Genomic DNA, 17425 nt, shown 5'->3' with positions numbered 1-17425 from the left:
CTTCCTAATAGGAGGGGTTTGCAATATACATTTAATTCCTTGTTGTGAGTAGTTTAAAAATACTTTGGGTCTAACTACAGACTTTGTAGCTACAGATTGACTGTAATGTAGACATACTCTACAACATATTTTTCTTGACTTCAGTCTCAAGGAATGCTGGAAAGAAGAGGATGGAAGTTTTGGGGAGCATCAGAATTCACCTGCTGCCTGAGGTGGGTGTTCCAGCCAAAATGGTCACAGAGATCAAACACCAAAGAACGAAATGTAAAAATAACAAACTAATTACTACGTATCAGGTAAATTGTGAAAACCTGGTGAGAATCTTTGCCTAGGCACATACAAAAAACGTAGCTGGGGGACTAATGAACTTGTGTAACTTGTTGATAACCTAAGGAAGCTTGGGACAGCATGTATCACACATCTACCATTTCTGCTGCATCCCAACAGAAGCAACAAAACCCCCCAAAATCCGAGGTTACGTTTGTGCTATCTCAACTGTACAGAGAACTTTCTCTAGACTGAAAGCATCAGTCTTGCGAGTTTAGCTGCGCAGCAGTATAAATTCAGGCCCGCGTTCAAAGGAAATTGTTTTTAAGCGTATGTCTAGAATTAATCTACAACTACGTTAATTCTATAGCGTTGAATCTTCATACCTAAAGAATTAAAGTTTGCTAAGTCTGTAGGATATTTAAGCAGTTACTGCAAAATTATTTTTAAATGCATGTTTTTGGCAGTCAGATAATTTTTTGTATCAGAAAAAAAATGTAAAATAATTTATTACATGTACTTGCCTTTTTTATGCTTTCTTAGTATTTTAAAGAACTACCACTATTTGTCATGATCATATCTGATCAGTAACCTGGAGAAATTTTAGAAAACAGAACCTATTAGGAACAGCTGAAGCAACTGAGGACAGTCAATCCAGAGCAAAGACCAGTGAGGAAAGTGACCACACTGGATATGGTCGCTGCTGCACAGAGGAAGTGAATAAACTTTCCATCGCAACAGACATCTCCCAAATACTGGGAGAAGGTTTCTGTGATTGCCTGTGTACAAGAACCAGCACCGACTAAGGCAATTATGGAAAGTGCCATCACAGAAGGCTTTAAGCACAGGTTAAACAAACTTATGCCCAGGATGGTTTGGTTTAGGAGAACAGACTCTGTATCTCTTAGCCCTATTTACTGTGAGCTGATGAGTAGTATGAGTACTAACTACTACTAAGGATTTTTCCTGAAAGAATCAACAATCAGGGTACTTATTTAAGAGAACTCAAAACCTCCAAGTATCTGCATGAAAAGAACACACAAACTTAGAACATTTTAGTTTTAAAATGCCAGAACTACATAACTTTAAGATGAAAGCATGCCTATAGAAATGCATAGTATGATTTAATGGAAGTATAATGAGACTTTGTTAGGCTGAGTTGTGCTCTGTTTTCCCCAGATTTTTAAGTGAAACATTCTCCTCGTTACACTACATGTACTACACAATACTATCATATTACATGATAATATAAATATAAATCATATTACATGATTTTGAAGTCAACCTCGCTAGCTCTGAGTAATTAAAGAAAAACACATGCTGCTCTTAGATTAAGTTCCAAACAAACAAAGCTGTGTATGCAGGCCATCTGTTACACTAGGCACATATACAATTTTGCATATGTGGCCTCCAGCAGGAGCCAGGTTAATTCTGATTCATCCGAACTGGAATGGCTGTTTTTCAAACAGTTCATTTTCAAGAAGAACGACACATCCTCTCCTCTACCTGCATAAGATACTAATGTAAGCTGCAGGTGGTTTTTTTAAACAGGTTCTGCAGTTTGCAATAAAATTATTACTGAAGTAATTTTTAACAATTATAATTAAAACCAGAAAAATAAAATTTCCCTGTATTTTTCAATATTCCTCTGTGAATTTGATAGCAGTTTCTGAAAAGGTTGCTTTGTCTCTTGTGGGTCTTTTACCCAAGATTTTAATGTTAAAATACAGAAATATATGACTGTAGAAGCAGTCTGTAGAAGCAGACTGTAGAAGAACAAAAGCAATTAGTAAAATATATTATTTCTTCCTTTTAAAAAGTGACTAGACCATTTAAAAAAATACAATTTCTAGAACTATTATCAGAGACTGAATGCTAAGGGGATCACTGGATACAATTCTATCAAACTAAGGTACAGAGGGTGATTTGATGTGTTGTGATTTGATGTGTTGTCTTCCCTTTTGTGAGACAAATGAGACTAATATCTGCAATACCTTTCCCAGTGCAATGACCTCTTGTTGTAACCCTTCACTTCTGCTGTTTGCTTCTTGTGACAACATTTTGTACTTTTCAGTCTGAGAATGTTGCAGACGGATTGTTCGTTGCAGTCTGGTGTTTTCTTCTTCAGTATCTTTAAGCTTAGACTTTAAATTCTGATTTTCATCATCCTATTTGACAGTAATTAAAAAAAAACCCACAAATTATTGCACAGAAGCAGAATAATGCAATAGTAATGTTTTTTAAATAGAATGCAGTAAAAATATACATATTGTAAATATGGAGATAAAGGTTTTTAAAAATGATATTGTTTTCAAATGTTTAGATTCTTCATGATGGATTTCATAAATGTTTTAAGAAAGAAAACTACTAAGACAAAGAAAACAAAAGAAAACCATTTACCAGGACAATATTTCAAACAACAGTAACAACTTTCTCATAGTAATTTTCTGCAGTCTTTTACCTGGAACTGTCTTGTAGCAGTACATAAAACATTTAATTTCTCATAGTTCAAAGGTTTTGAGAACTATCAAAATGTTATAGAATAATATGAATAACAGTGGCACGTAAATTTTGTGACATTTTGGTGAGAATAGCTAAACGCACACATTAGGAAAAATTCTGGGAAAAAGAAGAGAATATAATTACTGATAAATCAATCCATTATGTTCTAGAAGATTATGTGGTTTTGACTTAAAAGCAAGCTAATAATCCAGGATACATCAAGTATTCAAATTCAAGATTCTCTTAACATCAAGTGAATCCTGTATTAGATTCATGACCTACTGGCAATTACATCCCACATTAAGCATTAGAATTTCAAGGCATTTTTCTTTTATAACCTTTTAAACATTCTAAGTGAATACTAATGTAGGTTATTTCAGAGATACATTATGCCCTCCATTTCTTTAAGAAAAATAAATCAAGGCACATACAGAAGTGGAGTTTCTATGAGAAGGAGCCTTTCTCTCCTGTCCTCTCAGCCCCTGGAACACATACTTCTCACCTGGGAAATATATGTGCTTTGCCCTAAGTTTCATGTGACTGCATGCCCCTCAGAAATTCCCACTTTATATTTAAAACAGATTTACTGCTTCCTTGGAATAATTGGACTGTGAATTGGAACAAAACCCAGAATCTATCTCAAGGCTTTGCCAATATGAAATTTTGGTGACCTTCTGAATGTAATAAAGTTATTTTCAGACCAGAAATACTAGTACCCAAAGTGATACATTTACATACAGAGTGCTATGGGAGCAGGACAAGAATAGGTACCAGGTTGTCTTCTGTCATCTGCTATAGGAACTGAATTCTGTAGTATTTTTGGCATGGAATGATGAAGTTCAATAGCTACTGAGAAAATTATATTTGATTTGAAAATGAAAATGTCTTTAAAATCTACTGTAACAACTTTCTTCTGATCACAGCATAGAAGTATTTAAATGCAGAAGCACCTGTATTTATAAAAATGGAATAAAGTATATAGATGTAAAATATTAAAATATAATTCCTTCTAAAGATTTTCTCCAGGAACCCATCTCAAAAAACTTATTTAATATCAACTCTAAATTAAAATTTTGAGAGAAAACTTATAGGTGGTTTTGCCATATGTTCTGAATGTCATCATCACATTGGGGCCCGGGGAATAGGTGGAGAAAAGCATTCTGAAGTTAAGACCACAACTACGAATAATCTGATTTGAGTAAAATGGGAAGTTAGTTCAAAAAACTTGCTTGATTACAAATGCATGAAAAAGAGGTGATCCCTGTGGCAGACAGACACACACTATTTAAGGTTTTACAGTTCAAGAGATGTTTGAGCATCACCTGAAAGCATACTGCTAGAGAGTGCAGATCATCAATCGCGCTTGGAGTACACCCTGACAGTAAAATATCACTGTAGCTTCACCATGCCTTAACTTCAGTCTGATTTGCCCAAATATGTAATTCCAAACACAGTCCTCCACATCAAGTGTTATCATGAGAATGGAGAAAGCCTAATTTCTGTTTTGATTACAATATTCCACTTAAAGTGGATCACAGGTCAGCAGTTTCCACACTTGGTTCCACCAAGGACACCCAAAGCGCCTGACTGAATCTCTCAAAGCTGCTTTAGATCTCATTCTGCCCTGAACATGCCTCTTCTTCCGTCACCGAGCCCTGGGCACCGCTCATCTTCTCTCTGTATACCAAATTCTGTATTTGCCTGCTGCTGTACCCTCCTCCTGCTCCTCGGGCCCTGGTAATGCTCTCCTCCCCAGCAGTGATGGCTGGGGCACTCCGCAGCACCACAGCGTCCCTAGGGCACATCTTCAATCCCAGTGCTCCTTCACTGCCTCACAGCTTTTTTCATGAAGTATATTTCACAAGCTTTTAGCCCAAGATGCCATTTATACAGAAATGGCTATCCTTGACTCTTAAATTTTTAGGAAATTAAAAATAAATAAATAAATAAAACCTTAGCTCTTGAAAAGGAAAGCTTGAGGGAATTCTGTTATGATTATTTGTTAAAGGGGAACATTCTACAGATGAGAAAACTCAGCTCTTACCTTTTTCCTGCATTCACACACTACACTATCCAGCTCTTCCTGCATAACACGTAACTGTGCCTTAAGAAACCGGATTTGAGCTTCTGTGAACATAAAAAGTGACATTTAATATCCACAAGTACTCATTATTCAATGCAGAAAAGAAGCAAGACTGATGTAAAAACTTACTTCCATCTTCTTGTTTTTAAAAACACTACATTGTTTATAATTATTAAAGCAAAATAGGCAAATAAAACCTCAGATTTCTAAATAAATGTTACAAGTTTCTCATTCTTACGCACATCTTTGTACAGATTTTTCATTTTAATGACTGAACTCGACACCTTTAAAATGTAGAAGACTTAAAATTCTCAAAATTGACACCTATTGGAAACTTTTGTCAGACTACGCTACACGTTACAGCATTCCTTGAGACTGAAGTCAAGAAAAATATGTTGTAGAGTATGTCTACATTACAGTCAATCTGTAGCTACAAAGTCTGTAGTTAGACCCAAAGTATTTTTAAACTACTCACAACAAGGAATTAAATGTATATTGCAAACCCCTCCTATTAGGAAGTACCCCTCCCACACGATAGTCTATGCGTTTTTTAAGTACACTGGTAACATTATTCAATTAATAGTTTAAAATTAAATCAAGGTAATCAGATGGGTTTTTTTTCCCAGATTAAGTACTTTCTTGCTCTTGGACAGCTAAGAAACGTATTCCTATTATGAAAAAAAGCTCCGTGTGAACAATATGTTCTTTTACTCTCTATTGCCCACATCTTCCCCAGCTTATTCCCAAGGAACTCCCCCTGAACTGCCACAGGCACAAAGCATGGAAACAGTGTGAGAACCAAGCTGAGCAACACAGGGATAGACATTCCCCACAGCAGGTACCGGGGGGAAAGAATAAAGTGGAGGAGGTGTATCTGGAACTGGACGTGAAGGGATGGGTGGGCACATGTGATCAACTGCTGTAACAGGAATTATTTTCATTTCACCCACCTTCCCTTATCAACTGTCAATTGCATCTTAAGTTGTAACTCTGCAGAGGCCAATAATAAGTAGGATTTAGGAAAACACCATGAAAAAATAAGATACAGAATGACTTTTCTCCTCTGTTTATCCTTGCTAGCTTCTGGTACCTAGTGGCTACCCTGAGATGGAGACCATATTGAAGCCATCAAGTTTAATACTCTTTCACGGTAATTCTATTACGTTGTTTGATTTTCTTCATAAAACATATTGTACTTTGGCATTCACAATATCCTGTGGCAACGAGTTGGCTAATTTAATTATACATTGTGTGAAAGAACAACACTTTGTATAGCTTGCTTTAAATCCAATTTAATGTGGCATTTACTTGTGTTTGCATTACAAAGACAGCTCTCCCTTTACCACTGCTGTTTTCATTGCAGAATCTTTCATGCTGCTCTCAAACGTTTTGTTTTCAAACTGAAGATTCAAACTGAAGTTGTTCCACACTTCTTATTGCTACTATATACTCTTTCCTGTATCTTTCCTAGTTCTGCATCCTGGATTTGGGATGGGGTGTGCAGAACTGAGAGTCATACACAAGATGAGGTAGCATCCATTAGATAACAGCATAATGATAACAGTACAGTATTTTGTCTTTTGTTATCTTCTGGAGGAGTTCTAACAATCAATTTGCCTTTTCCACTGGGAACAAGCAAGAAGTTTATGCTTTTGGAGACATCTTAATTAGTAATAACTAAACAAAGTCCAGCTCATGAGTTAAGTGTAACTGGAGTTGTTTTTTCTGTCAGCATTAATTTGCACTTTTTAATGCTAAATATAAACCTCTGTTCTATCACCTCACTCAGTACTACGAGATTCTTCTACAACACTTCAATGTCAGCTTTAACTATCACAAAATCATTGTTTCACATACAAATTTCTTTACCATCTATCATTCCTTTTTTCCAGGTTATTTTTCTGTATATTGAAAAATGTAAAGTCCATGACAGATCACTCTAGGGCTATACCACTGCCTGCAAAAAAACAGTTGTTTCTTTTTACCATTTTGTTGCCTCTTACTCAGTCACTAGTCCACAAATCTCTTCTTAGACAGCTTTGTGTCATTAAGGGCACTTAGTAGTAAAACTTGTTGAAAATCCAAGAGCACAGCTAGAAACAGATCAGCCTTGGGAGGTGGCTACGATCCAAAGTTAGTCTGAATTCTCACAAGAGGTAAAGATAATTAAACAACTAGCTTCCTAATTGGTTAATTTTAATCACTTGATGAGAAGGGGGGATATCACTTAATTAGGATGGCCTTAGCTTATAAAGTAACCAACGGTTTAAGAAAATGGTAATAATAAAAGGGTATTTGAGAAACTCAGATACCCTACATGGAAGATGAGGCACCTTGAATTCCTGAGGTAATGTGAAGATCAGTGTGAAGTATGACAGTAAAGGTTTTTTGTTTGTATGTGTGCGGGTACATTAGATACAAATAGAGTTTTATTTTCAGCCTTCTACATTTCTGTGTGTTTTTGCCATTGCTTGTTACTGCAGAGTTGAGTTATAACCCTCAAAGCCCCTGAAAAAATAATGTGTAAGCTACTGTGTTGGCAGGAAAAAGCCTGCCCTGTCATAACCTGTGCTCGTGAAATAAAGATATGGACCCTAAATCCAGGAACAGTGCTGCAAGATGCTCAGGGAAACGATGATGCTCTAGAACTTTACCAGCGCGTTGGCCTATGAAGCCCTGCAAGGGTGCATAAGCCTCAGGACCCCCTTACTAGGAGAGCCCAGCTAAGGGACTGGCCCACTCCACAACAAGGCCTATTTAGTATCTGCATCTACTTCTTTGTGAAAACTGTAAGGGTTCTCTGAGTTTGACGCTGCTTGCACGCTCTTCAGTAACGTACTCAGCACATCAAGGAGGCATATCAAATTTAGACAGCAAAGTCAATCCAGAGTATTTTCATTTCATCATTAATGTTACAGAGACAGTTCTCAGTACTCAAATACGTGCCCTTGGTCCACAAGACCTCATTGCTAAGCACCAGTAATAACTCTTACTTAGTTACCTTGAATTTATTTGGTGTAAGCTTCCAGTGCAGTGCAAAGAAATTTCTTTTTAGTTCAGGAACAAGAACTGTAAAGAAAGGTATCTGAGGATTTGTTTGGGGGCACTTATTAACAAAAGGTGTGCACTGGATTACACACGATTAGAAATCAAGTTATTTCTGTGTTGGCATGCTTGTTGACATCCAGCTGTTAGATTAAAAGAAGTTTTTGGTGTTTTATACTACTGCAGTGGATCTCTGCCTTCATGCTTGCTTTAGCATTGTAAGTAACTACATAAACTCACTCTTAGCACACCGGAGCCAAAAGACAGATGTGCATCATGCCTTTAGCTTCGCTGGCAAATGCTGCAATCCCCTTTCCTAAGTTATTTCCAGGATAAACAGAAACACACCATTTGGAGTGGGAAAGTATCTGGAGGGTTCTCATTCAAGCACTGTAGCTGAAATGTTACTTCATTTAAGCCACTTACTAAGATCCACAGCACTGATCTGGGGAAAGGCTTTTTCCTCTACAGGCAGAATCTGTCTGGAGGACTGAAGCTTGTCTTTTTGGAAATACAAGCTTAGCGTCATGTATTTCTGTCTCCCCAGTGAAATGAATCAGCTGTTATGCACATACCCAACACATGTAGCCATCCAAGTGTCTTCCTGCAAAGGTGGAAATGAAGATAAAGATTCACTTTTTCCCATGATTATTTGTATGTGACCTGACCTTCCTCTAGGACTACATAAAGAAGAAAAACCTTCTTTTACTTTTCCTTTAAGAGCTTTAGAACTTTCCCTATAATTTCTACAGAAACCTTTTTTTTTCCCCCCCCCAGAAGAACCCATTTCTAACAGGGAAGAAGCAAGAATAAAAGTACTTAACCATGGGAGGAAACGTACCTGCTCCAATTTCATTTCCAACGCTTGGAATAATATCATCATCTAGACAATCTGGTAAGCTTCCTTTCTCTAGTTTTTCTTCAATTTTGCTTATCGTTTTTGCTAAAGAAAAATCTGTGCAATCCTCCAGTACTGCAACATCATCACCACTTTGTACTTCCAGGTTTCTTATTTTTGAACTAAAAAAAAAAGCAAACTCTAGATTTTAAATTTACAACAAAAAAAAAAAATCCAAAATTTAGTGTATTTGCTATTTTTAAGAGTATACCGGGTTCTATGTACTCTGTGTACACTAATGCAGCTTCATTGCTCGTGTTCATATGAAAGATACATTGATGGCAATTTCCCATTTCCTTTATGTAGCATACTTTTACCAAATTCCACATAAACAACTACAGGATTTTACATATTATGATGTAGGAGGCAGAAAAAACAGCACCTTTCTCTACAGAGAATATTTTGGCATGGTCTTCTCATCCAGCAACTTCATAACTAAGTCGAAGTAAAAGAAAGAAACCGAGGAATGTTTTCTTGGCTTTAGCTACCATCCTCTGCCTTAAATTCTGCTGGTTTTCCCTCCGCATGTTAACCTCTCAAACTCTGTCCTTTCCGGCTATACTCCTGCCTTACCACAATTTCCGTATCATTCTGCCTGGCCTAGGAAACCCCACTGATCCTAGAAGCTGCATACCAAAGATTTCACAGAACTGAAACACAAGGTGTGTGACACACCTGCTGCACCGGGTGTCTCCTCAGCTTGCTTTGATAAAAAGATGACATTAGTTCCCACAGGATCTGAAGCTCCTAAATTCTTATTCCAATATATCCTCATTGCAATGCAGCCTCCAAACTCTTCCTAGCTGCTTACTTTCTCCCCCAGCTGTGGGCTCACCCTGCAGGTCCTGTACCTGCACAGCTCCCCTTCTAAAGGCCATGACGTGGTGCCAGCCGCCTCTGAACAGCCCAAGGGAGGTTCAAAGGCTCTACGAGAGACTTTCAGTCCTGAAAAACACCCTCAGCCTGTGTCAATTCCATGTTCTGCCACCTTGCAGACAATCTGTGTCCTATTTTGTATTTGTCCATATCCTGTGGCAGTTTTAATTTGCTCCCACGATTTTAAGCCCCGCCCCCTGCCTTAGATCTCCATTTTTTCATTTCTTACTTTTACAAGCTTGAATTTGCTACCTACACGGCTGGAGCTTTTCAGCTTGAAACTCCCCAAAGTTGTGGTACTATTACTGACTCGCTCTTGTCCTGTGAGCCCAAGAATTCACCAAAATAGGGGAGACCCTCAAGGGCCTCATGTTTCCTGTCACAAGCCTGATCACAAATCAGTCTGCACCACTGACTTGTACGCTCTCCGGCTGCCTCAGATGATGTATTTCCCACATGTATCTTGTTAGGCATCTTTTCACTGAAGGAGTTAACATCAGCTGTCAGCCCTGAGAAGTGCCTGTGCAGAAAGCAACAGCTTCATTGTTGTAATATCAATCACATCTGTTCACTAATAATTTTTGGTGCTCTATGCAAGTAAACAACTACACGGTGGAGCTGACTGGGGAGCACCAAAAGTTCAACACATTTATTTATACAAATATATATAAATGTAGCAGCACACATGAATAAAAATAATCTGATAGACAAAAACAGCACCTACAATATTTTAGTACAGAGATATGTGCATAATATACCTTGAAGTTGTTCTCTTTCCCTTCCTTTTCTGTTGTGAGCCATGGTCATGGAAGCACATTGCTTCTTGTTTGCTAGCTACAAATTTTGTCAGAAAGTAGTGATTTTTTTTTTTAATTAGTTAGAAATTTTTTTTTTTCTATTTTTTTGTGGGTTTTTAAAATTTCTTTTTCATATATTCAGACTCAAGGATACTTTTCAAACTATGCTTCTCAAACTTTCAAAAGCACAATTTTTCAGTTTTATCTGCATTTGTCTTTATCTTGCAACTTTTATGTCCATGTGCCCAAGTTATTTGCTTGTGGGAGTTTTTGCACACATACCCATAATAAATTCATGCATAAGCAAGGCTTATATCAGCTATTATCAAGATATTAACTACCAAACTGTCAATAGAGTGCATATATTTGAAAAATGCTTATCATACCTTCCAAAAAAAAAAGCGCTATTTTTAGGTATTATTTTAATCTTATAAATTCCCTGCAGAAGGAAGATCTAACAATATTTGTGTTACTTTCACCCATGTAAATGTTCTTCAACAATTAGGGTTTTTTCTACCGTATTTTGATAAATAATTGAAGGTAGTATTTTGGAAGCTTTAGCTTACCTCCTAAAAGATTCAATGCCATTTTAATTAAAGACTATTGAGTTTGTTCCTAATCTCAACATCCTTTTTCCATTATAATTCCCTTCATGTGTTCAGTTATTTTGACTACTTGTTCATTATTACATCTAAAAGACAGTAGTACTGCCTTTAGTATTATACTGGGGGGGGGGTGTAGAAGGGGAGAAAGGAAGAAATTAATTTTGTTCTAATATTTTGCACTTGGAATTCTTAATTTGACATTCAAAATAATGAACACTTCTGTCAATACTTTACAGAAGAGGAAATTTAGAACACAAAAATTAAATCTGATTAACTACCAGTGGCACTGAGGAACCCTGGTAACACTGTCCCTACAGCACTGCTTTGAATATCATTCCCTTCTGGCTTACCACCCATCCATGTGAGTCCCCAGTCTAGCACAGCTTCAAAACCAGAAGTAGTATGTGGAAATTATACTAGAAGATAAATTAGCCAGGATAGTTTTGACTTTGATACCTTGGTGTGGGAGCGTGTAAGAGGTGAAACTTCAGGACAGAGTGGATCTCTGCAGAAAGGAATTAAAAATTAAACATTCACTAAACTTGTAGAACAAAATCAACTCCCCTATCGGAATGAGAAGAATAACATTTTATATGTCCAGAGTAAACAATACAGATAAGGTGGGAACACATGCCAAGTTAAGTCATAAATTCAGTCTCGTTCTCCGTCTTTCCATTCTACCTCATCTGCTCTCTAAATCACCTGGCGAGTCTAGGGTGTCTAATCCAACAGTTTACTGAGGTACCAGAATCTAAATCTTGTCTCTTGCAATTCAGGCAGTTGCTGCCACCACTAGTTTTTATTGAACTGATTCCCTGTACCAGGGAGTACTTATTATCAGCTTCAACCAGAGAGACTGGCAATCTGTTACCAAAGATCACCAACAGCTCGGTAGTTAATATGCCTACCTGACATACAAATCCCTGAATTAATATCAAGAAAATGAAGATATAAACCAGTGTCTTCTACATCCTCAGACAGAATGCAATTGTATGCTTAGACTGACTGTTGTCAAGTCAACTGACAGGGACTATCAAGTGAATAAGCCTCATAGAGTTTTCTCTGAAATACATATTACAAATACTGTATCCATTTTACAGTTTAAAAAAAAAAATCAGGAATAAAAAAGCAGCTTTCTTATCTGCTTATGTGGCTGAAAACCATGCTTCTCAGTAACTGAATTTCAGGTGAAATGATTATTTTTAAAATCTGCTGGAAATAAGCACAAAGTTTTAGCATGCTGTGTGCTATTCAGGTCAAGTTTCTTGTGATATACATAATTTTTTTTTTCTTTCAGAATGAGTTATGTGAATCTGTGTTATTACATTGAAAGGCTACTTTTTTACTACCCTTTAAAAATTTTTATTTCAATTAAAATGCTGGCTTACAAAAGATCTGGAACAAAATTTAAATTTTGGGCACATCAAGTCACCTCAATTTTCTTGCCCAGCTGATTTGAGCAAATATTTAGATCTCGCCTTAAAAAATTTTACAGACATCTATTCATCAGCAAGAATTATCTGCACAAAGCTCCATATTTCATTAATCCAGAAAAACCTGCAGAAATCATCTGTGTGTGGTTGGCAACAGACTTCAAGAATAGGGTGATTAGTTTTTGTCTATTTACCCAGTTTTCCTCATGCTGCCTTCCTATTGGCTAGCTTTGGGAGCATGCAGGAGGTGAGGATTTGCTGCCACAGAAATCGCACTTGCATGTTATTCTAAAATACAGCCATGTATACTCAAGAAAACAATAATGTTCTTTCCATCAATAGACTCATTTGTTCCTACTGTATCTGTTGTCTCAGGGCCTTCTTTTTTAAAAAACAACAAACAAAATAAAACCCCTCGTTGTTCATTAAATTCCTCAAACTTGTTTAATCTGAATGGTTTCTTCCCTCCTCCCCATACACAACCACCCATTTTTAAAACCTCATCATAAAATTCTGTAGTTGTTTTGTATGTGAAATTAAGGTGTAAATCCTGAAAAGGTATACAGAGCAGCAGCTACGAGTACCGTGGCAACGCTGAAACAGAAGCTAGCGTTTAACAATTCCATCCCTGCCCGTAAACACAAGCTGCCTGTGCATGAGCAAGCCCTGTGTGCTCGCTAATCCTCCCCCAGCCTGGCGCGCTCGCCCATGCGCCCTGGGCTGCAGCGCCACCGGCCTGGCAGAGCTCTCCCCGGGGAAGCGTAAACAAAAGCTGACTGCAGTGCCATGTCACTCCAGCTGCTTTGTCTCCACCTAATTCAAGTTTCTCTGCAAAAATTATGCTATAAAAACTCCAGAACGCTTGTTTTAAAATATATACTGACTTGGAGAGTGACTTAAATCTTTGTTGCCTTTTTTTTTTTTTCTTTCCTCTGCTTCCTCTTTTTTTTTTTCCTTAATGTTTTTTCCTCCTGCTACTTCTTTGCTTCCATTTCTCCCCTTCTTTCCAGTTGCTTTAGTATTCATTCTTCTTAAGTGGAACTTTCAAATGGATATTTCAGAAATATCTCAAGTGCTTCCTTTAGATTTATGGCCTATCTGCTTGAACAGTTTTGAAAGAAAAAAATTTTTTAATTAAATATTAAATACTTGGAAGTAATCTAATTGAATGGCCTCAATGTTCACTCATGGATAATCAGTTTGCCTAATTCCTAGCACACATTTCTAATTTTTTTATGTACAGCTGGGATTTCAATTCTTCTCTCACATTAACATTTACCAGAACACAGACTGTGGTTGTTTTAAGGTGTTTTAATTTGTGTAGATCAGCTGCTACTCTGACAAGCTAATTGCCAATGATATTTTTTTTTAATTCTTCCAGCACTCCCATTTATTTCAGATGTATACCATCAAAGCTATTAACTCCCTTTGTGGGGCTGGATCCTTCAATCATGTTCTTCATAAAACAGCTCTGTAACTCAACTCCAGTTTGAAGTTCTTGACAATCTTCTGTCTACTGTTCAAAATCCATCTAACTGAACATAAAACTAAAGCAAGATCCAGAATTTGTTTGCAAAGCATAATTATACTGATAACACGTGGAGTTTCTTTTTTCCCCCCTCTTACAACTGACAGATACAGCTTTAAAATAGCTCAGGAATAAACTATAGTAGCAAACTTTTGCTGGTATAGCCAGGCTTCTATCACAGACTTGCTGTCACACCTTGTGTACTGAAACACCCTTTTATGTCCATAAAACCCCCTCATTTCTTGTTTTTGCTTTTACTCTGCACAGAAGTAATTATTTGATCATCTCTAGCAGATTTTTATAGATACTATTTCAAAATGGTTTCCCAGCTGCATCTTAAGATTTGAAGCACCTTGTAGTCTGGCCCTGTATCTTTGTTATCCAGATCAGTGATAACATAAATTTAGGAACCTACCAGATGCGATGCTTGATACCCTGTGTATTAGTCTATCGTAAATTCACCCGCTTCCAGTACTAACTATACACAAACCCTTGAACATCTCGGTAAATACAGCCTGTGCATCCAGAGGTAACGGGTTTGAACGCGCAGGCCAAACCCCACAGTTGTGTGTTCGCACAGGCCGAAGGCATGTCGGCCTCAGAAGTGTAACGATACCCAAGTTCCAGAAGGTGGCAGCTCAAGGTTTGTCTGTCTTAGGGTTTTGTGTGTGTGTGTTTGGTTGGTTTTGGTTTTTTTTTATTCTGTCCGGGAACATTTAGGCCAAGTTAAATGTAAACCAGTGTCTATTTCTTTGCTTTGTCAGCTGAACTGGTTAAAAACCATCTACTGCTGAGCGTCTACTGTTCTGTACTGCAAATAAACCTGTTACCTTGCCTTGCTTTTTTACAGATGTTAGCACTATTTAGCATCCTAGATAGAACGTTCCAGCAAAATGAAGACTTCCTTAAAATAACAAGGAACTACACTTACTTACTATCGTTTCAAATAACAGGAAAAAATAATCCAGCGTGCAGCATAAAACAGGAGCGTGACTAGGGTGCAAGTCAGTGTGCGCAGGATCAGGGTGAAAGATTTCCCACAAATTAGATGCAGCAGTTGTAAAGTACATACCTCTGTCTGTCGTCTTCACATGACTTACTCGGTACCGAAACTGGTCTAGACAGTATCTCCTGTTGGCGTTTCTTTATTTACAAAAAAAAAAAAAAAAAATTCATTTTGGGGGGGATATAATCCATTAAAGAGGAATTAAATAGCTATAAATCACAGATCACAACAACTACAGTCTGCTATGGAAAAGAATGGAAACTATAGTCTACTGTGGAAAAGAACTTCTCAAACACAGGAAAAGATGGCTAAAAACTGAAATGCCATTGCTATCCCCAACATTTATTTCTGCTCCACAACATGTAATTGCCTTTTGCCCGTAAAACTTTGGCCCAGGTTCACATCATCCAAGATGCTGTTACCCTCCCTCCTTTTCCTCTGAAATACAGGAGCAGCAAATGCACAGCAGGTGGAACAGTTTTTCAGTTTTCCATATTGCACAATAAGCCTTGAAAATAAATCTTTATTCATCTAATATGACAATAACTGGACATTGTATGTACTTCAGGGAAAAACTCGGTCTGAATGTTCAGATAGCTTCTATGTTGCTAAGTTACAGTTAGAAAGCATAATCCAGAACAAAATGCAGTTATCCTGTTTGGGGTGGGGTTTTTTGATTTTTAAACTTAAGACTGTTTTTCTTTTGTTGTTAAATGTATATCTGTGCAATCTGGCAGTGCCATGTGGTATATTAAGTGTCCTAAGAATATTTGATCTTCTGCTGTATTTAGAGAAGAAAAAAATAAAGTGGGTTTGTTGTTGCTGGTTTTTAAAGGAAAGAAACTAGATGCTATTTTGGCCGCTTCATCTGCTTCTGTTCAAATGCCAAGCAGTTGGCCTCAGCTTGTCACAGCTCAAGAGATGAATATGTTTTCACAGGACATAAAAATGAAGTTTCAACAGAAGGAAAAGTGAATACAATACAGCTTTCCAGACTTAATAATTTGGTTTTTAAGCCTTATTTATCTGAGTGCATTTACAATGAATATATCTAATATGCAGAACACCTTCTCCAAACTGTTTGGAGGATAAATCATACCTCCCCCATCCCCTTTTTTAAGTTTGTCCAATTCTTATACAACTTGACTCAATCTGGTACACAGCCACACCAATATTAAAAGACAATAAACAAGAATTTTTTCTGCTTTAAGAAAGTTTCTGTCTTAATAACTACATATTTTCTATTTATGTTGCTTGTTCTTTGTATTTCTTTCAGCATGAACAATGTAGATCCTATTGCACTAGGATGTCACTGTAACACTATCTGGTTTTCAAATACTTTTTTTTTTTTTGTATTTAAAACATAAACCCACTTACAGATATTTTTCTTAAACAAGTTTTAATGTAGTTTTATGTATATATCCGCACAAATGCATCTTGTGAACTTCTACCTTACCTGATAAAATTACATAAAAACTATTTTTGGGTGTGTTTTTAGTGAAAATTTACAATTTTGAAAAAAGAAATTAAAAGCTTAGATTGCATTTGAAACCAAAATACTTTAAGTTGTCATGGTCTAAATAATTTCTTTTGAAACATGACCCTGTGTGCCTGTGAATCAAGGCTAAATTATGTAACGGTCTGCATAACCTACTCACCATTACTTCTTCAGCCTGACGCACCAGTTTTTTTGTTTTTGCTTCTAATTCTGCATTCCGTCGCCTGAAAGAGTAAGAATGCTTGTCACTGAGTTTCTGAAAGGTTTAAAAGGAGTAGATGTAAACGTGACAGTATATCTGCCTGAACTATGTGAAATTGTAGTAACTCCTACAAAGGACCACCAAAATATACCTCAGGGTGTTAACAAAGTTAGGTGACAAGTTTCCTGGGTGTCTGTCAAACCAGTAGCAATAAGGCCCTATGGCCAGGAAACTGATTTTTAGGCTACGATTCCGAGAGGCAAGGCATGCCCTTGGGTTTTGGCCATGTCACTGTTTAATACACATTTTCTGTCTATCCCCTCGGCGTTTTCCATTTTTAACGCCGTCTCCACCTCGGGAACGCGAGCAGCAGGCCTCGGGGAAGGGGTCAGGGGGGTTACAGCGCTGCACCGCGTCCCGGCCGCGCCTGCTCCCGCGCTCTGCCGGCGGGTCTCCGCGCAGGGCGGCTCCGCGCACAGCCTCCCCGCCCGCTGGTGAGAACCGACAGGGAACCCCGCGAGTGCTCTTAACGTGCTTGCACTGCACTGGGCACAAGCCTTAAGGCTTTTCAACTTTTTTTATCAGGCTTAAGCACTTACATATTCATAATTTTAAAGTAACGTCAGTGTGTTAAATGCAGAAATCCGTCACGCCCAGCGCTGGGGGCGAGGCCTAGCGCGGGCCC

General features: G+C 37.6%; 1 protein-coding gene across 1 annotated transcript in view; it reads right to left on the bottom strand.

The window, feature by feature from the left end:
* The window catches only part of TEX9 (testis expressed 9), a 50688-nt gene that overhangs the window by 8116 nt on the left and 25147 nt on the right, over window positions 1-17425 (bottom strand). The window contains 8 exon segments of the mRNA XM_026856418.1: window positions 2262-2435; window positions 4814-4896; window positions 8739-8917; window positions 10430-10457; window positions 10460-10505; window positions 11530-11578; window positions 15107-15177; window positions 16699-16762. Coding sequence (XP_026712219.1) covers window positions 2262-2435; window positions 4814-4896; window positions 8739-8917; window positions 10430-10457; window positions 10460-10505; window positions 11530-11578; window positions 15107-15177; window positions 16699-16762 — 694 coding nt within the window.

Source organism: Athene cunicularia (genome assembly GCF_003259725.1).
Source record: "Athene cunicularia isolate RWA chromosome 10 unlocalized genomic scaffold, athCun1 chr10_part1, whole genome shotgun sequence".
NCBI lineage: Eukaryota > Metazoa > Chordata > Aves > Strigiformes > Strigidae > Athene > Athene cunicularia.
This window is presented reverse-complemented; position numbering and strand designations above follow the sequence as displayed.